At 38.6% G+C, this 23,501-nt stretch overlaps 2 protein-coding genes across 7 annotated transcripts in view; one reads left to right on the forward strand and one right to left on the reverse strand.

Annotated features, from left to right (window-relative positions):
• The window catches only part of VCL (vinculin), a 96,797-nt gene extending 93,304 nt beyond the window's left edge, over nt 1–3,493 (forward strand). For both annotated transcript variants that reach the window (XM_024561121.3, XM_024561120.4), the window contains one exon: nt 1,470–3,493. In XM_024561121.3, the coding sequence (XP_024416889.2) occupies nt 1,470–1,616 (147 nt within the window). In that variant the 3' untranslated portion in view covers nt 1,617–3,493. The remainder of the gene's footprint in view (nt 1–1,469) is intronic.
• On the reverse strand, nt 192–23,407 carry AP3M1 (adaptor related protein complex 3 subunit mu 1). Of its 5 annotated transcripts, none has more exons than XM_045195920.3 (10): nt 23,111–23,406; nt 16,514–16,592; nt 14,512–14,787; nt 13,657–13,828; nt 11,795–11,932; nt 10,764–10,849; nt 10,012–10,145; nt 8,931–9,138; nt 7,512–7,656; nt 4,748–7,039 (listed from the first exon to the last, which is right to left on the reverse strand). In XM_045195920.3, exons 3-10 carry the CDS (start codon nt 14,782–14,784, stop codon nt 6,939–6,941), a joined length of 1,257 nt encoding a protein of 418 aa, XP_045051855.1. In that variant the 5' UTR covers nt 14,785–14,787; nt 16,514–16,592; nt 23,111–23,406; the 3' UTR covers nt 4,748–6,938. The 5 variants fall into 5 exon arrangements, with proteins under 5 accessions (XP_045051856.1, XP_045051855.1, XP_045051853.1 ...); XM_045195918.3 differs by lacking the exons at nt 16,514–16,592; nt 23,111–23,406 and adding exons at nt 17,270–17,369; nt 22,353–23,068; XM_045195921.3 differs by lacking the exons at nt 4,748–7,039; nt 16,514–16,592 and adding an exon at nt 192–295 and having other exon boundaries at nt 23,111–23,407.
• Between the last annotated feature and the right edge of the window lie 94 nt (nt 23,408–23,501).

The following is a 23,501-nucleotide window of genomic DNA, read 5'->3' on the forward strand; positions in this document are numbered from 1 at the left end:
GCCACTGAATTAGGCACTGTATAGGGTAGTTTAAAAAAATAGACATAATCTCTCTGCTTGGGGAACTCACAGATAATTTGGGAGAAGTATCTGATCTGTAGGCCAGGAGACAGAGGCCAGGAACGCGTCAGAGGAGACAGGTACCAGTAGTGCTGCTTTTGTACCATGTTTGAGCCAACAGCTCTCGCCCCAGCTCTCTCTTCTCCAAAACCATGGAACTGGATCTTCATCTCTAACTTCCATGTACTCTAGGCAGGGTTTGGGCACTGGGCTGTTTCCTGTCTTGTGATCTTTTCTGCCCCAAGAAAAGGAAGTGGGAAAAACAGGGAAGGAAGAGTAAGGTTCAGAGTTTCAGACCTTACCATTTAATCAATTAACCAACAAAGGTGTGTCTTGGGAATATCTACTCTGTTCTATTAAATATTCCAATAAAAAACGATAGAAACGGACAGTGTAGTAGAATGCAAAAGTCACAGGACTGCAAGTCAGAGGTTCGAGTCCTCATTCTGACTTGTTGTGTGAGTTTGGTTGGCAAGTGTCTGAACTTCTCCAGGCCTTAGCCTGTTGAAGCAGAAAGATCAACTTTCAGGAATTCTAGCCTATAGTTCTGCCTCTCTGAGCCCATGAACCCTCTGAAATTGCAAGCTCAAATTTTGCACAGGTGAGTATTTTTTACTATATTGTAGGTTCTGTGGCTCAAAAATAGTTAAGAATTAAAAAAAAAAAAAAAGAATTACTGGGCCAAGGGAGTGATAGGTTCCCTGACTTGCTACGGGAGAGTACCAGTGTGGTCCCAGTCCTGTGACTTTGTGAGTTTACAAGATTTACTCCACTGGATTTTCATGGATTTGTAAGGTGGTGGTTTTGTTCATTTAATTATTTTTTCATTCATTAATTAAATATTTATGAAATACCTCTTATGTGCCAGGCACTGTCCTAACACAGAGGTACAACTGTGAACAAAACCAACACAGATCTCTGCTCTCTTGGGACCTAGTTTTTAGATAAAACAACCCAGGTAACATGTAGTGCATCAGTTAGTGATAATGGGTTCTGTGGAGAAAAATGAAGAAAGGATTGGAGGGTGTGGAGTGTTGGGAGTTGAGAAGGTGGTTTAAAATGAAGTGAGCAGGGAAAGCCTCAGTGGGGTGACAAATAAATGAAGACCTGAGGGAGCTGAGGGATGAGCCAGGGGAGACCTGGAAGAAGAGCATTTCAGGTAGAGGGAACAGTAAGAGCCAGAGAGGAGCTTTTTGAAGATCAGGAAAGAGTATCCACGAGAGGCCTTTTGAGGATACAGTATACAGTCAGTGATGGGCCAGTTTAGGGTTCTTCGGTGATTCAGCTCAACCACCAGTGATGTGACAAGGGCAGGGCTCGTACCAGGTGCAGGTAAGGGAAACCGTTGGTTTTGGAGGCAGGGCTGCTGGTCAGGAACTGAGTAATGGAGAGCTCCTCTTTCCTCGCAGGCTACAGAGATGCTGGTTCACAATGCCCAGAACCTCATGCAGTCTGTGAAGGAGACTGTCCGAGAAGCAGAAGCAGCTTCAATCAAAATTCGAACAGATGCTGGGTTTACACTGCGCTGGGTTAGAAAGACTCCCTGGTACCAGTAGGCACCTGATTGAACCTGGTTGGCACAGAAACCCCTGCTAAACAGAATGAAAGTTACTGAGTTCCAGGAGCCACCCAGAATTGCTGGGGGGTTGAAAGCCACTTCCTGGCCGGATATAACAGAAAGGAATGGGGCCTCTTCACATTAGGAAACATTTATACTCTTGTGATAGACACTCTGAAAGTGTCTGTATTCTCAAACACAGTTATACTCCTGCACAGTCTCCAAATAGACAGACTGGGTTTCTAGCCCATGGACTTCACATAAGCTCAGAATCCGAGTGAACACTAGCCAGACAACCTGCTCTGTCCTTGTTCCCTAGGGGACAGGTCCCTCTCTGCTTCCTTCTCTCCCCCACCGTTCCCCACTCCCTCCACCAGGCTCCTAAGACCCAGGGCCCAGGCAAGTCAGTTAAGGAATCACTGTGCCTCCAAAATTTGTTTTGGGCTTCCCTGTTGCTGCTGACCATGCCTGTCTTCCCTGGCTCTGCTACCTGGGGTCTTTTCAGAAGTGAGCTTCGCTGCTGTAGAGGAAGTTGGCCTCTGGGGAGCCCTAGTATATGTATCCTGGATTTACATCCTATCTCTCCCCAGCTTAATCCTAGTTTCCCACTGTATAAAATCAAATGATAGAATTACATGACTCTGTCTTTACTGTGTCCCTGAGCAATGTCTGTGCTTGGGAAACTTCTTGTCCCATATCCTGCCTCAGCCTGCCAAGGTAGCCATCCCATGAACACACTGTGTGTCTTGGTGCTCTCTGCCCCTGGAGGGGCAGTTGCCTGGGTGTGGCCCTGCCCTTCGGCCCAGCAGGGCCACTCCCAGGAGCTTCATGCTTTGTCACTGCCTGCAGAGGTCTGTGCTGAGGCCTTATCATTCATTCTTAACTCTTATTCTTTCTGAGCTGAAATGCTGCATTTACTTTTTAACCAAATCATGTCTCCTGTCCTGGTTTTTATATTCTTGCCCCACAACCTTCCTAAACAAGATTTTAAAAGATACACGTTTGTTCATTTGTAATTTTGAAAGATCCTGTTTATCCTTTTGAAATTTAGTCCTAAGAATTGGTGCTTGCCCCTCAAGAGTGTTTAATGGAAACACAGTCCTGTCTGAAGGACACTCTCTATGGAGAGTGGTCCTTGTGGACCGGAATTCTGGCGCTGCTGGGGATGAATCAATGGGAATAGGCCTCAGTAATTCCTACCTCCCTCAACAAAATACAACCAACCCTCCCTAGTACTACTTTAATTATCACCACAAGTTTCCTCTTAGCAAAATGAGAGAGAAGAGTTTTTCCTTTTTTGCACTCATCACTGCTCTCTAAGCATTCCCCAGCACACGAAACTGTATTCCTTCCCAAAGCCAGAACTGGATGAGTAAAAGCGTAAGATCCCTTGCCCGAGTGCCCTTCCTTCCCACCTCTAACGTGTGTTAGATCCCAACATGAAGTGTGTAAACTTGTCTTAAGTTGGTACTGTACACTCAGGCTTCCTTTATTTTCCTTTAACGGATGATTTTCAAGGCCCTCAGCATATTTGTATAGTTGCTTACCTGATATAAATGAAATATAAATGCCTTTAAAGTATGAATCTATGCCAAAGATCACCTTTCGTTTTACTAAAGATTGAGGAAATAAGAAAAATCATGTTTGCTCTTCAAGTTCTTCCAGTGTTTTGAGGCACTGGTTTACACTTCATGCCGATTGCTTTTCTCTAATATCAGTGCTCAAGACCCAGTGAAGCAAGTTAAAAAATCCCTGAATGATTAGCGACACCACCACTAAAAATCTACATTTATAAGCTAGGATTTGTTATATGCAAATATTTTCTGCCTCTTCTTTTGTTCTGTTTAAAATAATAAAGTACATTTGTATAAATAATGCTTTAAATGATGGGCGTATTATTTTAGCAGAAACCTTTAGATCAGACTTCTCCTTTGTTTTGAAAAATTGCCAATGAAACTAATCCTTGAGATCTGGAAACTAGCTCTTTATGTAATCCAAAGTTGTACTGGAAGTAGTAGAAACCAGCACTATGTTTATGTAACAAAGATCTGTGTAATAAAGGACAACTTTGGGGATTATATGCTAGACAGAGCAAAAGTGATGAACGTTGACAGGAGGAGAGCAGCCAGATGACGTGGATCGTCCTCTGGTTGAAGTAGTTTGTCATTTTAGGTGGTTCCAGCTATTCACAGAGATTATCACTATCCCTGAAGAAGCGGAAGCTGTTATATGTGCAGGTCTGTTTGTCATACTCCAAAGCCCAGTATAGCCAAGCGGGTTTTCAGGGTTCTACCAGGGCTATGAGGCATATTCTGTTGTTGGACGAAGCACTGACGAAGAGACCAGGAGCAGGTTCTTGTAGTACAGCTAGGACATCACTGTTTTTGCCTCATTTTTCTAGGTGTGAAAGGAGTAAATATCACAAAAAGACTATAGTTACTGTTGCTTTAACTTAGAAAAGTTACTGAGTAGGGAGCCACAGTCCAGCCTACTTGAGTTAAAGGGAAATGTCCAAAGTGACTGAATTAGTTCAGCAATATGTGAACAGTATTCATGGTCTCATTTCTGCAGTTCACCCTGTGCTCACTGGTGCTGCCTTCCTGCTGTGTTACAGGTTAGTCACTGTCTCAAATCAGATAACTCTGAGGACAATATGACAAACATCTTCCAAAGGCTCTTCTCTAGCACCACGTAAGGAATAAACCATCACATGAAATCCCTTTAAATAAAATGATGGTGACTTCCATATGCAGAAAATAAGCATCTACTTCATTTGCTCTTGAGATACACTCCTTTAAGAATTCAGAAAACAGGGCCATCCTGGGATTAGCTAGAATTCTGTGCTTGAAAAATATTCTAATACTCCAAAGTATTAATGAATCTTTGTTATTAGTAAGTGGTGGTAGGGAGGGGAAGCTTTGATCAGTGTGTGGCCCAAAGGGTGACAGTTAGAGAATGTATACATGACTGTTAACATATCGAGGTTAAGAGAGAAGCACTTGGGAGTACTTGGTAGCAACCTTCACACCTTGTATGATAATACAGAACAAAATCTGATCATGTTGCTCTGACACAGGCATGCCGGTTTGAGAACGCACAATCACCAGTCAAGCTAAAAAATCAACTTGCTGTTTTCATTTTTTTATTGACAGTATAGCCAGAGCTAGAGAAAGGATTTACTGGGTTTAATCAAGTCAATAAATACAATAATTTAATTGTAAAAGGAAATAGTCTACTTGAAAGTTTTAGCAGAAATTGCTAGAGGCATGGGACTCTAGGCATACAATCTGCTTGTATGTAAGACAGGATCGCATGGAAAGAAAATTGGACACTCTGGGTACAGATGCTGATTAGGGATTCGGCAGAAAGAAAAACAAATGTACTGATTGTTTTTTTGTAAAACATTAAAAATAAAAAGCCGTTGAATCGGGTAACCAACCTTAAGCAAAGGGAGTAAATATTTGGCAACATCTTGATTTTAGATGCCGAGCTCATACTGGTTACCCTAGAAATTTCAAAGTTGCAAAAAGTAACCTTTCCTATTAGATGAAAGGCAGGCAGGGTGCCCTAGGCAGGCACAGGCCAGAATGCTGCTGTACATTGGGCTCCCTGTACCAGCACCAACCACTGGGCTCAGTGAGAAGGCTGTATTTAACATAAGGGAAAGGGAGTTTAGAGCTGAGAAGAATGAAAAGGATGGAGTCATAAGGAGAAGAAACCTAAGAGCATAAATAAGACAAGAAGGAAACATGAACAAACAATTATATCTCAACTTTTAGCTTTTCCCCCATTCTTTATGTCTAATAAGACTAAATAACAGGGCCAGAACTTCTAAGCCAAGAAGCTGAGTGAAATACAACTGTAAACTGACAACCAACCAGGATGACCACAGGGTTTCATCAACGGTACTGAGCATTTTGTTCCTGACTCACTATAATGTGCACTTCCGCATACCTTGTCAGTACAGTAGAGACATTTAAGTACTCCAGTGACAATTACAATAGTTTTCTAGGAAGGAATCTGTTGAGTATAGTTTTGAGAAGCACATAATATGAAAAGGGAGTTCCCCTTGAAGACAAAGGATATAGGCAAATTCAAGCCCTTAAGAACAACAACATACAGACACAGACAACAGTATGGTGATACCAGAGGGAAAGGAGGGTGGGAGAGGTCCAAGAGGGTAGAGGGATAAAGGGTGATGGAAGGAGACTTGACTTGGGGTGGTGAACACACAGTACAATATACAGATGATGTGTTACAGAATTGTACACCTGAAACCTACATAATTTTATTAAACAATGTCACCACAATAAATTCAATTAAAAAAGTAAAAAAATCAAAAAAGATAAAAGAGGATAGTGAGGCAGGCATATTTTCTTCCTTTTGCTGAACTATACAGCATGACATGAGGCCTTTAGGCTATCTGTGGTTTAACTGGTGTTGGATAAACTTCATAAAACATGAAGATGGCAAAGGTTCACTTACGTTATTTTACTATTTTAATTTATTTAAAATCTCAAAGAGCTGTGCTTGCAATAACTTCCTAAAAGCAGTAGTGTTCCTTTATATTACCTTAATAAAGCATTTGCCCCTTTGATACAAATGATTTTTCCTGTGCTAACAGCCGAACCAGTGGTGCAAAACTGAGATGGTGCTTATTGCAGCAAGGTCCCCGTAAATCAAAATCTGAACTTTACATAAAAATCTTACTTATAAAAAATACTATACCAAGTACAGTAAGAATGGAGCATGGAGCAGCAGTGCTCCCTGCCAGGGCCATGTGGAAGTGGCTTTTGCTACAGTGCTTGCTTAATGGCACATGTGAAAAGCTAAATAAGGCAAACACTTGAAGAGGCAGTTTTCTTGTAAACTTCTTGGGGTGGAGGAATTTCCTGTTGGGACAGATGCTGATTTGGGATGGCTAAGATCAGGTGTGATACTTGGCTGCACTTGACACATCACATCACAGATTAAGACAGCTGCTGGCTGAGATCAGGTCACTTGTTTTAGGAGAGGTTATGACTGTAGCCTTCTGCCTTTACTGTTACAATGTGCAACCTCCAGCTGGTGCCCACCCTGTGGAGGAAATCACCTCCAAAATCTTCTAATTGAAAAGATACAAAATAAGCTAAGTGATTCAAAAGTTACCTTAGCTTAAAGCGCCTTAAGAACCTTACATTGATTACTAAGCAACTTTGTTAGCGGTGTGTAGCTCCAAACAAATGCTTTACCTAGAATAAGTATTCCCACCCACTTGGTACCTAATAGTAATAAACTATAACGCTTAGAAAACAAACAGATCTTGAGGAATTTTGGCCTCTTATGTCCTCACTTGGAATTTTCCAGCTTTTGTGACATATTTGACTCCTTTAAATGGCTTATATTTCTCCCCATACATGTCCAAGCGGTTTACTTTTAAGCCTGTGTCAAAAAGAATAGGCAAGGAAGGGAATATATTATTATCCTGGTCACACCAACCAATACAATGTTTGTTTAACAGAACACTGCACAGTAAATCTGACATTAACCAGTGTCCCTTACACTATTTGGAAACAATGTCCTAGCATTCACAAATTATAGCATGGTAGGGGTATGATTTTAGTTCAGATTTTCATGTGGGCAAGGAATGTCTTTTAAGGGTAATTATACCTTCTGAATGAATGACTCCTTTGGTGTTTGAATCAGGGCTGGGGTAAAGGGAAGCTGTGTGAATAGGGTACTCTCTAAAATCATTGTACCTGAGAGGCTGGCCCCACAGCAGTGTGAAGGCCAAACTGGAGCTGTTGCTTTTTCTACAGAGGGAATATTACTTAGCCTTCTAAGCTCCCAGTACTCAATAGCTGACCTCAGGAAAACTCTATTGCCCTTTAGCAGAAGTCAAGTTTATCCTTACCTGAAATAGCAAGCTGCTGGATCTTGAACTGTATGTTGAGGCTTGGATTCTCCTCTGGCTTGGGTGCTCCAGACTGTAAATTTACCAGTCCTTTAAGACTTGGGAGCTTTTGTGGAGTAATTTTTCCCACATCCCATGTCAGTACCTTAAAAAGATGTGAAAAAGAAAAACCAATCTGAACCATTTAATAAAATGTTCAAAGATAAGGTTAAAAGACACCATAAACTTTTGTACGAAATAAAGCACAGTGTCTTAGAAACAAGAGACCTGGGATCTTCACTGAATTTACCACTAATTAGTTCTGTGACTTTGACTGGAGAGTCAGAGAGCACCAATGTTAGTTGAACATTTACTTTTGGATATAGTTATAGCACTGTGCTAGCACCACCACAGAAGCCTGTGATGTAGATTTTGTCTTCTTTTTCACAAATGAGGAAGGAAATTAAGGCTCAGAGGTCAAAAGACTTGCTTAAGCTCACTCAACTAGTTAGTGACAAGGCTGAAATTTGAACCTAAGGCTATCAGATTTCAAATGTTCTTTCCACCACTGCACGTTCACTGTTCTTGTCTGAGCCTCAGTTTATTTTTCTGTAAAATGAGAAGACTGACATAAATTGGCATTTTTAAACTTTTAGCCATGGCACCCTTTGTTCAAATGAAATCTTTACTATGGAACTCTACAACAGATGAGAAAGTGAAGCTGGGGTGAAGGGCCAGGGAACTGAAGCTCCCCTTCACTTCTCAACCCCGTGTGGTCTTTGGGGAGGTTCTTTGAATCCTCAGGTCTGGATTAGATGATTTTTAACATTCTATGATTTTATTTAAAAATATGCCTTTGGCAGCTCAATGACTTTGCTGATGAAAAGAATATTTTTGACCCAAGGAATAAGCTGAGAGAAAATAATCTCTCACAGTTTCTCTGAAAACCTTTTGCTAGAGGTACATTTATGTGTGGTGAGGAAGCTGCTTTCCTGGCCGACACCCCCCTTGGAAAAGTATAAAACAATGCTTTTAAATTAAAAAGGAACAGAAAGATCTTAATGATCAATTTCTAAAGAAGATTTAACAATAGACTATAATGTCTCCTTATATCCACACACTTTTTTTCTCTTATTAAAAAGCTTTTATTAATTCTTCCTCATTAGAGAATGAGTGAGTCCTGGATTATCGATGGAGGAGCAAAGGTGTACACACCCTGAAAGGAGACAGAATGCGTCTCTTTTCTGATCATCTCCTCTGCAGCAGAGGCAGTATTCCCTTCACAGCCAGTGGCAAAAGCACAGCACAGTATGCTCTCTAGAATTTTTTAGAAACTTCAGTTTTAACCAAGACGCTGAAACCTTCCCTCTACCCTTTGCCCTAAATCACAAAATAAAGATCGCAGACACGCGTCCTCCTCTTGACTGGAGGTGGCTGTACCTTGGTAACTGGATCAAATGTATAGCTGCCTTGTGTTGGTGTCAGGTTCATGTTCAGCACAACTTTTGGCATGTGAACTGTCACTGTGATTCCTTCAATAGTTTTCCCCATATTCTGCTTTGGTCCAATTGTAATATCAAATCTGCCACAAGAACTGTTCTCTTTAAAGCTGATGCTATGTTTCACATACACAGGTATTGCCACTAGACTAAAAAGATAAAGACACAAAAGCACAAACACAGTTTTACTGGTATGAGACAGTTCAGGAGGTGACCTCAAAACCTCATTCCAGAGTATCCTACCCTGCCTCTTAGTTCACTATAGAGCCCTATGTCCCTAGAAGTACAAGTTCTGCATATGCACTGGGGGTGCGCGTGAGGGGTGGGGGCACAGTGAGTCTAGTACTAGGAGTAATGCCACTTCTGAGAAATAAGTATCAAATCAAAATAGAAATCTGAAGCTTAATTATAATATAAGCAATTGTGGCAAATAGCCCTCGTTTAAAGAAATGAATTAAGATCTGCAGACAGATAATTTAAAATTATGCAAACTAACTAAAGCAGTTCCTATGTGGTAAGTGCCAAGAAATAATTAGAGTTGCTGCTTTTGAGTCCTGTCCTGATGTTACCTAAATAACTTCTGATATTTTCAAGGAATGAACCAACTACAACCCATAACACCAAATCATTCATTTAAACCTCAGTGCAGAGAAGAGTGACTTGAAGCCAGTTAGTTGGGGGATGTCCTGGGGGGCTATAGGTAGGTTTGTGTCCTTCGGTCAGCCATGAAGCCTACAGATCATAGTAGAATTATGGCCCAGCTTCATTGTTTTGCCCAAGTTATAGTACCAAATGCTTCCTCTCAGGTACCTATTTTACTTGAGTCTCATTTACTCTATTAGATTCAAGGTACATTGACTAGACACATATTTTCACCAGTTCTTCTTGGGTCTCCTGGTGAACTATGGCTAAAGGCAATAATGATGAATTCAAGTATTCAACTGTCAGCATGAAACAGAAAAGTCAGTTCTCCCCAGTGCACTGATATATGATGGCAGTATCTGGCTGATGCATCAACATACTTTTGTGAGCTGACACGATATGATATGAGTCGGAAATTTCCATCTGGAGGAATAAAGGACAGAACTCTTTCAGATTCCCAGCGTTTGAACCGGATGCAGGGGTGAAAGCTGACATCATCTAGAAGCCTTGGGTTCTGCCAGAAAAAGAAAACACAGCCATAGTCATTCAGCATAATACACATAGCAACTCTACTTAGATGTTATGAGAAATTAATATGCTCCCTAAAGATAAAGTGGTCATGCAAGAGTCTGTTATTATGAGCACTTCATAAGCATAGTTTCACAATGCTTTAAAGTTAGCAAATATTTTATATACATTATTTTACCTGAATTTTGATAACTATTAAGTAGAAAATGCAAGTAGTAGCATTTCCATGTCATAGATGAAAAATCTGAGGTTCAAAGAACTCAAGGTCAGGACAAATTAGTGGCAGTGAGAGAATCACAACTCGGTTCTCTTGTCTGTACTTAGCAGTGTGTCATGCTGACTCTAAAATGATGCACAAGATCAATGCCCTCAGTCAAATTAACACCGCAGATTTGCAGAAGCCAGCCAGCCATTTAGCTACTTCTAGCACACCTGGGCAAAGACCTGTCTCACCCTTTCCATAACGGCCATGCTTACCATGTAAGCTAATATCTTGCTAAGCTGTGCTAGGAATATTCCTGAAATACTCTTTTGCAATCTAAGATACCAAAGTATCTCAGTATTTATCTTTTCATTTAGTACCACATGACAGAACAAAACCTACCATGAAAGAAAGGGAAAGGTCAGGCATTCCGGATAATTTAATGCAAGCGTCAATGACCCCCTGAATTTCTGCAAAGACTGTAGATCCTAAAGAGAGAAAAAGGGCGGTAACATCATGGGAATCTGCATCTTTACTAGAGCTATCACTCTATCTGAAGTAATGGAGATACCTCCTGGGTGTCAGACCTACTGAAGCTTTGCACATCTATTAACAGGTCAGTGGACAGAGATCCATTACACTCAGCTTCTTCACTGAGTGCCATGGCCTGTGTATGGAACCCAGGGTGGAATATGATAATTCTAAGGAGACTCTAACCAGTTTATATCTCTACAGAGTCAACCTTGTAGGACTGCTGGATATGAAATTAAAATATTTTTAACTGAATTTTAAAACAAGGCAAATTTCTCATGAAATGGACTAAGCTACCTGTTAACTTTTAAGAAACAGCCATTATTCTGTAATAATATAGCTATTATTCTATACAATGGAATTATAACGAAAAGGGCACTCACTGAAGAAAAGATACTGGCTATAATCACAATAGCTCAGTCTCACACCAACTGTGTTACCTTGGGTAGACTACTTAACCCTTCTGAAATTCAGTTTTATGTATAAAATGTGAGGATTGGACTAGAAAGTTTACAGACTTTTTAAATGATTCCAATAGAGTACTGTTGATTTGACTGGGGTCTTTACTTGAAGTACAGCACAGAAAGTAGTAGCAAAAGGATTCTGTGTGGTAGGTATACAATAAATGTTAGAATGAATAGATGGCAAGACGGAGAGGCGTACAGGGTAATAATGGGCATAATGTAAGACAACCTAAGATCTGATTTACAAAGATTTGGCTGATCTCAACTAGTGATTGTGAAAATTACATGTAATCTCTGGGAAAAATCAACAGATTTTTAAATCATTACAAAGCAAATGCCTTTCCACTGAAACCACACTGCCAAGGGATTTCAATTTTCCGTTCAGCTTATGTCAGCCAAACTGTTTTTCCCCAAATAAGACCACATGCACACAATTACCTGATTTATCTATAATTGCATCTATTTCTTCAACGACATCAAAATAGGCTTCATTATTTGTGTACTTTACCCCCGCCCGGCGCCAGGGGATGTTGGACAGCTGCCCAGTGGGGAGTGTTTCCCCAACGTTACTACTGCCTAGACACGGAAAAAGGAGAAAGCAAAGCTAATGTATAAAATGGTCATCAGAAAAGCTATTAACCAAAAAATACGTGAATGCTTTAGCTGCTTCTTTAATGTTTGGGCCTTTCTTCACTGAAGTTGTGGGTGCTTTCCAGAATTGCTGGAGTCATATCCATACCAACTTGATCAAATTTCTAGAAGACAGAAATAGGCCATGTGGTCCTCTAGCTGCCAAACCAGGTTAAGTTCATTTACTTATCTTTGGCTTCCTGTGTGTTAACAGTAACCTAACCTAATTCCAGTGGCCCAACAACAGAATCTCATCCTGCTGCCATTGATGAAAAAAGAGGCTGGTTGTTTCAAAACCTTCTGCCGATAAAATGCCTCCACTGAGAAAACAGAGTGATAACTAGGTCCTTTGGTATTCTAGCTTAGATTCTACATGAGATGCTGCCAAGCAGGCCTCAGTGGAGTAACTGGAATGAAGAACATACTCTGGACTTTTTCCATTTTAAGGTCAACACACCCATCTGGCTGCAATGTGGCTAACGTTCGGTATCTGGTAAATTTCCTGGTAAACTGGCATAGGTCTGAAAATAAATCAGTTGTCCTAAACATATATCCTTGAACTGTGAAACAGTTAACATTCTGGTAAATTTACAATTCAAAAGTAGTATATGCTTAACCATGACAACACCTTTCAGTGTAACTACACTACCTATAAAGTGTGAAATTGATTTTGAAAATCTTATACTGTTATTTATGTATTTTAATTTTTTCTAGTCTCCTATATAGAGTGTACGTTTTAGGAACAAGCACAGATACTCCATCTTATCTTCCCTGAACTTCTCCTGACACTCAGTCTTGTACCAAGGATGAGTAAGAGCTATGGAAGTCCTCGCTCACCTGTTTTTTTTTTTTAGATCAGTGCACTTGGAGAGGCTTTCACAGTGGTGGATGGTATAGCTGGAATGGCATATAACATGTCATAGAAATCTTTCTCTGGAAGGCCTTAATATTTTCAAAAGAATATTGTCATCTGGTGTACCTAATATCTAGCTCAACTGAAGAGTTAAACCAAACTTAGAAGCTTATAACACAAGTACAAGGCCCACAATGCATGAGTTCTCTCAACTAGACTAATTTCCTGTCTCTCTTTTTTTAATACATCTTTCGCATGTAGAAAACAAAGACTTGGAGGAGACAGTATGCACTCTGTGGTGGACAGTCTTAAATTTTCTATACTCTAGTAATTGTAGGGTAGCAGCATAATACCAGTTTTATAATACTATTTATTTTTATTTTTTCTAGCTTTATTGAGTTACAGTTGACACATAACATTGTGTGAGTTTAAGGTATACAATATAGTGATTTACGTTTATATTGCAAAATGATTACCACAATAAGTTTAGTTAACATCCATCATGACATTGGCTACTTCACGATTAACCAGGATCATTTATTCAGTCTTATTATTTAGTGTTAAATAATAGTAATAATGTTACTGTGGTCTTGTAGAAAAACCTATAAAAAGAGAGTAATAATCAAAAAGTTCTTTATTATTTAAGACCCAGCCTCTTTCCATGAAAAGAAATATACATCCATTTTTAAATTATCACTAACTTTAATTGTGGCCAAACTGGACTATGTTAAGAATCTGTCAGATAATAAGAAATGGTGTTGAGTTGTTCACAAAGTTTTAACTGCTCAATTCCTAATAAAGTATGTTTTCTCCTTACCTGTAATAGAGTTGACGACAGAACGTAGAATTGTTGGTGGTTTAATCAGTTCTTTCAAAATGTTAGATTCAGTAGCCAGTGGAAATCCATTGTCTAACATTTCTTCCAAGAGCTCATACACTATGACCACATTATCCTTAATTGCAGCCTCTGAACACTCACCAAAGTAGTCCTAACAAAATATATATAACATTGCACAGTGGAAAGAATAAAGAAAGGCTTGATAAATACTTTTTTGTTCTGAAGGATAAACTTAGAGTTGCATAATTCAATGAATGTAAAACACAGGGAAAAAACCCTCAATAATTTTACATACTATTCCTTAACATTTTCTTGATTTTTTAGATTGAATTGAATTCCTATTACATATTATGCCAGAAAATACATTGAAACATTAATGAACTATAAACTTCCTTTGTTCTGATTGGGTACCCCAAAACACACAGATTAGTTTTAAATTATTTGGCACATTATCAAAACAAGAGAAAATAATAAAATGTGAATATTAGAAGATTTCATGACCAATAAAAATCTTAGGACCATTCAGAGAACTATATGTGGAAAGCATTATTGTTTAGTAATGACATAGTTTGTGATAAATGTAAAAAAATAAGGCTTCAATGCCCATGAGACTGCTCTTTTTTCCTAAAACAGTGAATGGAGCGGCTACCTGTGCTACTGTACACCCTACATAAAGGGGTCTATGAACTTAATGCTTACTTGAAAAGAAGAGAGAGAGAGATACAGTAGGACAGACAACACATCAAAAGCTGGGTATTCAAAAAATACAATAAGGTGTCCCTCCTCCAACTAACTTGGGTAGTTTAAGTTCAAAAGATTTGATGAACAACCAACCTGAAATGTGTCAGCAACTCGATGTAGGAACTCAATTACAAAGAGAGGTGGCACTTCAGTCTGTATGACAGACACAAAGAAGAGCTTATCCCTGTAGATACTGATGAGGTAGTGGTGAGGTGTTGAAATGACAGGTGGTACATTTTCAACATCAGCAGCTTTCTCTTGAGCTTCAAAGAAATAATCACAGACAGACTGGCTAACAACACTCTTCCAGTGCTTCTCTAGAAATATGTCACCGGAACAATTTATGAGAAATAGGCTGTGGATCATTTTCTGGGGGGAAAAAAGTTTAAATTTAGTATACATCAAAAGTATCCTTATATTATCCTGATGCCAAAACCAGAAAAGGCAATATAAGAAAATACAGACCATTATTACTTAAGAATATACAAAGAAAATTTCTGAACAAAATACTAGCAACTGAATCCAGCAATATAATATCCCTGACCATGTGGGATTTATACCAAGAATGCAAAGTTGGTTCAACATATGAAAATTAACATAATATATGGTATTCATAAAATAAAAGACAAAAAATGTCATTTCAAAAGGTACAGAAAATCATTTGGCAAAATCCAACACCCTTTTATGATAAAAACACTTAACAAACTAGGACTAGAAAGGAATTTCTTCAACTTGGTAAAAAGCATCTATGAAAATTCTATAGCTAACATCATATTTAATGGCTAAAGATTAAGAGCTTTCCCCTTAGCATCAAGAACAAGCAACAATGTTCACTCTTACCACTTCCAATTAACATTGTATTGGAGGTTCTAGCCAGGGCAATTAAGCAAGAAAATGAAACCAAAGACAATTGGAAAAGAAGTAAAACTAATACACACACAGACACAATAAGTTCAGCAAGGTTAAAAGATACAAGATTAATATTAAAAATCAGTTGTGCTGCTACATATCAGCAATGAATAATCTAAAAATAAAATTGAGGAAATTATAAGAGCAACAAAAAGATAAAAATATTTAGGATTAAATTTAACAAAAAAGTGCAAGACTTGTACACTGAATATTCTACAACATTGCTGAAAGAAATTAAAAAAGACCTAAACAACAGAAAGACATTTCATGTTTATGGACTGTAACGTAATATTGTTAAGATGGCAATACTGCCCAAAGTGATCTACAGATTCAATGCATTCCTTATTAAAATGTCTGCCTTTTTTTTGTGGGAACTGACAGGCTGATGCTAAAATTCATAAGGAAATGAAAGAGACCAAGAAGAGCTAAAACAATCTTAAAAAAGAAGAACAAATTGGAGGATTCATACTTCCTGATTTCAAAACTACTACAAATGTACTAGGTGGTACTGGCACAAGGAGAGATCAATGCAATAGAATTGGGAGTTCTAAAATTAACCCTTACATATATGGTCAATTAATTGTTGACAGCAGTGCCAAAGACATTCACTGCAAGAGAGAATAGTCTTTTCAGCAAATGATGCTGTGACAACTGGACTTCCATATGCGAAGAATGAAGTTGGACTTCTACCTCACAATATACAAAAAGTAACACAAAATGTATCAAAGGCCTAAATATAAAAAGTAAAACTATAAAATTCTTTGAAAAAACATATGCATAAGTCTTCATGACCCTGATAAGACAATGTTTCTTAGATATGACACCAAAAGCACAAGCAACAACAGAAAAAACACATAACCTGGACTTATGACTGAGCAATTCTACTGCTAGGCAGGTATACACCAAGAGAACTGGAAACACATGTCCACCCATGTTTTCTAGCAGCACTATTCCTAAGAGCCAAAACGTGGAAACAACCCAAATGTTTATCAACTGATGAATGGATAGATAATAAATATACAAACACTGGAATATTATTCTGTAGAAAGAAATGAATTACTAATATGCTTGAAAACATTATACCGAGGGGAAGAAGCCAAAAACAAAAGCTCATTTACTGTATTAATATATTTACATGAAATGTCTAGAATAGGCAAATCCATAGAGATTGAAAGTAGATTAGTACCTGCCAGGGGCTGGGTAGAGGGGAGGAACAGGGAGTTACTGGTCATGGGTTTGACATTTCTTTTTCAAGGTGACAAAATCTGCTGGATATAGAGATGATAGTTACACTACTTTGTGAATATACTAAAAACTACAAAATTATAACTTTAAAATGGTGAGCCTGATGGTATATGAATTATATCTTAATTTTAAAAAACTATTCTTAATACCTTGTGACACATAAACCCATCAACCAGCTGGATTAAAAAGAAATGTGTACAAATGTGTACCAAAAACATACATTTGTAATAGTGAAAATCTGCAACAACTCAAATGTTTACTTATCAATAGTACAAAGGGAAAAGAAACCATAGTGTATTATAAAATGGAATAGCAGCAATGAAAATAAACTATCGATACATGAAACAAATATGGTAAAATCCTACAATACTGAGTAACAGACACAAAACAATATACACAGTGTGGTTTTATTTATATGAAGTTCTAGAATAGGTAAAACTAATCTGTGTTTGAAAAATCAAATGGTTTATTTTATGGAGCAAAGTGGGGGTAGTAACTAAGAAGGGCCTAGGGTGGTTTTCTAAGGTGTTGGTAATGTTTTATTTCTGATCTAGATGATGGTTACAAGTTGTGATCATTTTGTGATAATTCATTGGACTTTATGATATGAGTTGCATACTTTTCTGAGGGTTAGTTATGCTTCAAATAAAAAGGTCCATATTGAAATATGAAGGACACCGGGAAAAAGTTCAATTACCTTAACGTTTTCCTTTCTTTTATATGGATAACATCAGTATCAGGTGTTTAGTATTGTGGTCCATTCATTTAAAATTATAGTACTGTATGGTAAATGTAGTCTAAAAGAGAATTTAAAAATTATGAAGACAGTTTCTATACATGAAGATAAATTTCAAAGAGCAAAGTAAGCCTTCCCATAAGTGGATTCATTCAGTTTTGTTTACAGAGAAAAAAATGAGATCAACTTGACCAGTTCGTTTTAGAGGAAGTAATCTATTTTATGAGAGCAGCTGACTTTAAAGACTATCTGGTGATGATTTTCCCTTCCTATCTGGCCTATGTTCAATAGTTACCAAGTAAATAATACTAATTATTAAGGTGTGTTTTAGTAATTATTATATTAATAAAGTTATGAATGCTGTTAATAGTTTAGGGTTCCTGCTCATTAGAAACAATAAAATGTTTCTTTGTTCAAAGCCATCTCTGTTAGCCAATCACCATGAGTTGGCAGCAATAAAGCATGATACCTCAGGCTTTGGACCTACTAAACTTTTTCAGATTAATATCTGAAACCTGGTAAAAAAGAAAATGTTATGCTTTGAGACAGTATGGATGGACCTGGAAAACATTATGCTAAGTGAAATAAGCCAGTCAGAGAAAAATGAATACCATATGATTTCACTCATACATGGAATCTAATGAGCAAACTGAACTAATAAGGAAAATAGAGACAGACTCATAGATAGAGAGCAGGATGACAGCTAGGGAGGGGAGGTTAGTGGGTGGAGGGATCAAGCAAAAAGGAAAAAGGACTCATGGACATGTACAACAGTGTGGTGATTATGGGGGACAAGGAGGTAAAAGGGGACTAAATGGTAATGGAAAAAATTAATAAAATTAATTAAAAAATGATATCTGAAACTTGTACTACTTTATATCGTCATATGCTTTGTTTAATAGGTTAGCTTTGGATCAGCCTTATTTCTATTTGGGTTTAAAATATTGCCACCAGAATACAAAGACTTACTGTATCAACCTAATGACTTTAACTGACTTTATAACCTCTGCTGATACTTTTTTTTCTAGATGAAACAAGATATCCATCAATAAGATCTACAACTAAATCTGTGTTATGATACCTTTTCTTAAAATAAAATCTTCATCTGAAATACAATGTGGTTTAAAGCAGAACACTGTAGTAAAGTCAGTGAGACCCAGATTTGCGCACTTCAGGTGAGGCAGCTATTAAATGTGGCATCCTTTGAAAAAATTAATTTACAATTCCATTCAAAGTGTTAAGGATAAATGAAGTAATAATATCTCAAATATACTGAGTACTTACTGTGGGCCAGATGCTATGCTAGGCACTCTACCTATATTAATACATTTAATCTACACAACTCAATGCTATAAATATTGCTCTTACCCCCATTTTACAGATATGACAATAAAGTGTCAGAAAAGGTAAGTCAATTATCTAACATCATGGCTTAAGTATCAGAGCTAGGAGTCAAACCCAGATCCAGTGGAATCCTGAGCTCCTGTTCTTACCCATCTCTTAGAGACTAATTATCAGAAACGTAAAGCAATACTGTACAATAGGACTTCCTGCAGTGATAGACATGCCCTCTATCTGTGCTGTCCAGTACAGTAGCCACCAGTCACATGTGGCTATCAAACACCTGAAATGGGGCTAATGCAACCGATGTACTGAAGTTTCAATTTTAATTAATTTAAATTATATATGTAGTTAGTGGTTACCATGTTAAACTGGGCAGCAAATGTGCTGTTGGAGCTCATAATTTAAGAGGAAGAGTTAAAGGGGACATTTCTTGTTTAGTTAGAAGCCAAAATGTGTTCTAATAAATTATTTTGAGCAGAAATTATATTTAAAAGAGGTAACATATGTTCTCATCTTCGACCATTCATCTTATAGAAGAATAGTTCCCACATATCTGTGGTACTCCCCTGCCACAATACACCCTAAAAGAGCTACTCTTCTTGAAGCAAGTGACTTCATAGTTTCTTTATTTTTAGGAGCCAGATTCCTACTTAGCTTTTTAAGCTGGTGAAAAATTCTTTCCAGGAAAAGTTTCCACCAAGGTTGTTTTCATTGGCAGTAGTTCAGGTCTCAGAAGACTACAGTAAGTTAAACTGGCCATCTGGATTTATTGTTGTCCCTAGTGCTGAGATGAGAGCGTAACACTTGTAGCTTTCATCAGTGCTTAACTTTAAAACCCATCTTAACCTTCTATTACAGGAAAAGAGAGCTCATTTCTTCTATCCATATTAAGACCAAGGGCCTAATGCACACAACAATTAAATAAATACCACATACAGCCTGTTTCTTTAGCTACTTAACCCTTAGTAGCTGCAGTTACTTCTTTTATTATTTTAATAAACTTACTGGGAAAGCTGCACACTCACCACCACCACAACTATCTTTTTGTTCTTAGTGACTTTTGAGTCAGAAAACAGAATTCTCCCAGTTATTTTAAAGCCATTTGAGAAACTGTCGTGAGAGGCAGTTCCATCAGTGCTTTGACTGCAGCTTCAATACTTCAGAAATCCCCTTTACCGAATGTTGAACACACTCATCCTGACGATTCATAAGCAATGCGATTACAAGAGTCAAAATATCCTTGGAAGATAAAAGAAGAAAATGTATTCCTTCTATATATAACAGAATGAAGGCAATGGAAGGCGAGAGAAAAGGATATTCAAGGTGAGAGAATGAGACCAGAAAAGAACCTGGCTCACCCAATTCTCAGCCAATATTTTGACCATTTATTCATTCAAGAAGTTAGTTTTGAGCATGTTTTATATATTAAGCAATGGGGAGATGGGGTGACCAAAATAGAGTCCCTGAACCCACAGTGTTTAAGAGGTCAACAAAGAAGGCAAAAAACCCTACAAAACCCTTAATGCAGTAAGATGTAATTCCTATTATGATAGGGGAAATACAGTGTGCTATAAAAATCTGCAAGGCTTTGGGGTGAGAGAGAACACAAGACAAAGAAATCCAGTACAAATTTAGCAACTTTAGAAGATGGAGGGAAATGGTGAGATGAGACTTGAGGAGATAAGCAGAGATTGGTTTACTTTCTTCTCAGGGAAGTATAAAATTATTTTTTGTTATTTTATGCAGGGGGTTCATGCAATCCCATTTACAGTTTTAGGAAAGATTTGCACCATGGCAATTGTGTAACAGGGGACTGGATATTGTAACCCCAGTTGGAGATGACTTAGGGTGGATGACTTAGGGTGGAGTAAAATGAAAAGATAAGAGAAACATTGCAGTTTGAACAAAAGTTGGGGAGGAGGTAAGAGGAAAGTATGAGAGGCAAAAAGGAGGCATGTAACCTTACTTCTGTATAATCTGACCCAATTCTGACTATATTTGACCCAAATGGATGGATATATTCAAGACTATTGTATATATAGGTCTGGTTGTTCAGAGAGGAGCTGAGTTGGAGATAGATTTGTAAGTAATCATGGTTTTTTGTTGATGGGAATTATAAGAATAAACTTACAAAGAAAGAGCATGCATAGAAGAGAGCCTGTGGAAGGAACTCCCAACATTTGAATAGCAGCTGGGTCAAGGAAGTGTGCCTCAAAAAAGATTTGGCTGAAGGATAAGAAAAAAGCAGGGAGGGTAAGGGTTTTTAGTAACTAGAGTGTGTTAGTGTGTTTTCAGAAGAATGGAGTATTAAACATTTTAAATGGCACTAGTTCAAACTAAAAGAATTTAAAATGTGTTGATTTAACAGTGTTCCTCAACTTTCTTTTCATTATTACCTGCTAGAGGGGCCTTTTCAGAATCCCCTTCTAGCATACCCCTCCCATAGCAAATTTCAATACCACAGAATACGTGTGTATTTCTCTAAGTACTGTAAATATATCTGTGCTTTATACATAAAGAATATGATTTTATTTTGCCTTACAAGAGGCAGCTGTTGTCCCTACTGAGAATATATGATTTTAACACACAGAGGACACTGATGATCTTAGTAAAAGCAGTTTCAGTGACAGTTCAGTGGAATGCTGGGAACTAGATGTACTGCAGTGGGCTGAGAAACAAATAGCAAGAAGTGGGGAAAATAGAGATAAGGAGAATAGATGATACGTTCAAGAACTCAAGCTGTGAAGGAAATAAAAAGACAGGAAAATAAATGGGTATAGTTTATAAAGTTAAGGAAGAATATTTTTAAATGCTCAAGAAAAGGTGTGAGCAGAGGGGAAAAGGGTGATGTTTTTCAGAGAATACTGAAAAAAAGAAGATCCTGGAAGTAGGAGAGGATGGATAGTATTGTTCAACTAGGTGAAAGGATTTGTTTTCCATTAGGAGAAGGGACACTTTTTCCTCTTTAAACAAATGGGAAGAAGGTTTGATTATTTGGTTGCAGGAAGATGATGGCTTTTATTTTCTCTGTGTAACAGGAAGGAAGGTAATTTGTAGATGGAGAGAGAATTCCTCTTCTTTACAAATACCATTTGCTACCCACTACGGAGCAACTAAAAAGTATCTAGTCTGCAGGGAACTCCAACAGAATGTTTAGAAACACTATAAAATCCTAAGATTCAATATGACAAGTTAGTCTCATTGCAAAGTTTCCCCACTAAAGAAATGTAAGTTTTGAGCAATTCTTCATCCACCTCATTTCTCCAATATTCCTATGCTTTTAAATGAAAGTGTCCTCCTTTCTTTCCAAAACTAATCCTTCCACTTGTAATTGTGAATCTTTAATGTTATACTCTGGTTACTTGCTTTCTGCACCAAAACATAATGTGTCTTGTATTCCCCAAAACAAACAAACCTCATACTTTTTAGGAACCTTGCCATCCTCAATAATCTTTTGCTTCATGCTCCAAATGAAGAAGGAGATTAAATCTACACTTGGCAGTCTCTCCTTTCAGTAACTGAGTTTGTTAAATCAGCTCTGTCAACTGGCCCAATTACTTCCGAATTATCAAATCCAACAACCTATTCTCAGACTCCAATTTACTCCTTTGACCCTTGCAGCATTTCATGTCCCTGATAACATTCCCCCAACAAAACAAATTCTTACCCTATTATATGAAACTTCTGTTTCGGTGCTCACCTTGAAAGTTTCCTTCCCGCTTACTTCCCATGCTTTTTTTCTTTTTATATTTCTACCGTCTTCACCTACACCATTGTTTCAAACTCGGTATATCTTAAGTTCCACAAAATTCCTCCTCATGTGAGGGCTCCTAATTTTACAGTGGCACCACCCTCTTAAGAGTTCATGCTCTAGCGACTGAGCTAGCCGGGCGCGCCTGGACCACCTTCTTAATCATGTAGGCTATACGCTTCGGCTTCAAGTTCAATCCAAATCTACCAAGTCCAACTAGCTACACTGCTCATCACTTTGCCATCCTCACTGCCACTTCCTCAGTTTGGATTCCTGTCATGTTTCTTCCGAACTACAACACCCTCCTCACTGTATTTATTCCCCACATCAGGCTCATCCAGGCGCCACCCTCTAACATAACGGGAGGTGTGCTCAGATCACGCAAGGATTTTGTTCTCCAAAGAAGCAGCCTGGGGCTGAGGTCCAAGTCTTCGGTACTCCAACTCACTGTGGGTGACAAGACTTTATTTCCGCGCCGGAGAACGGAGAGGGACCCCAATGAGCTCGAGCCTCTCCGGCCTGAGAACACAGGGCTGCAGGTGCACCGCTCCCTTCCGGCCCCGCTGTCAAGAAAGCCCGGAAGGCCCGGAGGGAGGCGCAGTCCCGACCTACAGCACAGGAGACGATCCCGCAGTCCAGGATATTCAGCCTACTCCCCAGTTTTCGAGCTGTCCCCAGACCGCAGACTCCCCGCCCCTCACACTCACCCCGACACCTGGGCCTGTCAGTGATTCGGCGCCGGGTCCTCTCCCAACCGAGACTGAGACAGCTGAGAAGGCCGTGAGGACCCCGCAGTTGGAGTGCCCTGTAGATTGCCAGACTAACAGCTTCAAAGAAACCGACTAGGTCTATCGATCTGGAAAGATTAAATAAACTGGAAGACGTTGAAAGAGAAGAAATACATCTTTTGAGCTTTAGGATCCAAACCTTTTAGATCACTGAGAATTTAAAAGAATGAGGCGGTCTCTTATTATCTGGACTCAGGCGCTCAACCGTAGCCTAAAGCAATCCTTGGGGGGGGAGGAGGTATCCCTATATTGAGAGGCGGGGTCAGGAAGGGGCTGTGTATTGGCCAATGGGTGGACTTGAGGAGTAGAG

The sequence above is a fragment of the Desmodus rotundus genome, chromosome 4 (assembly GCF_022682495.2).
Source record: "Desmodus rotundus isolate HL8 chromosome 4, HLdesRot8A.1, whole genome shotgun sequence".
In the NCBI taxonomy this organism is placed as follows: Eukaryota; Metazoa; Chordata; class Mammalia; order Chiroptera; family Phyllostomidae; genus Desmodus; species Desmodus rotundus.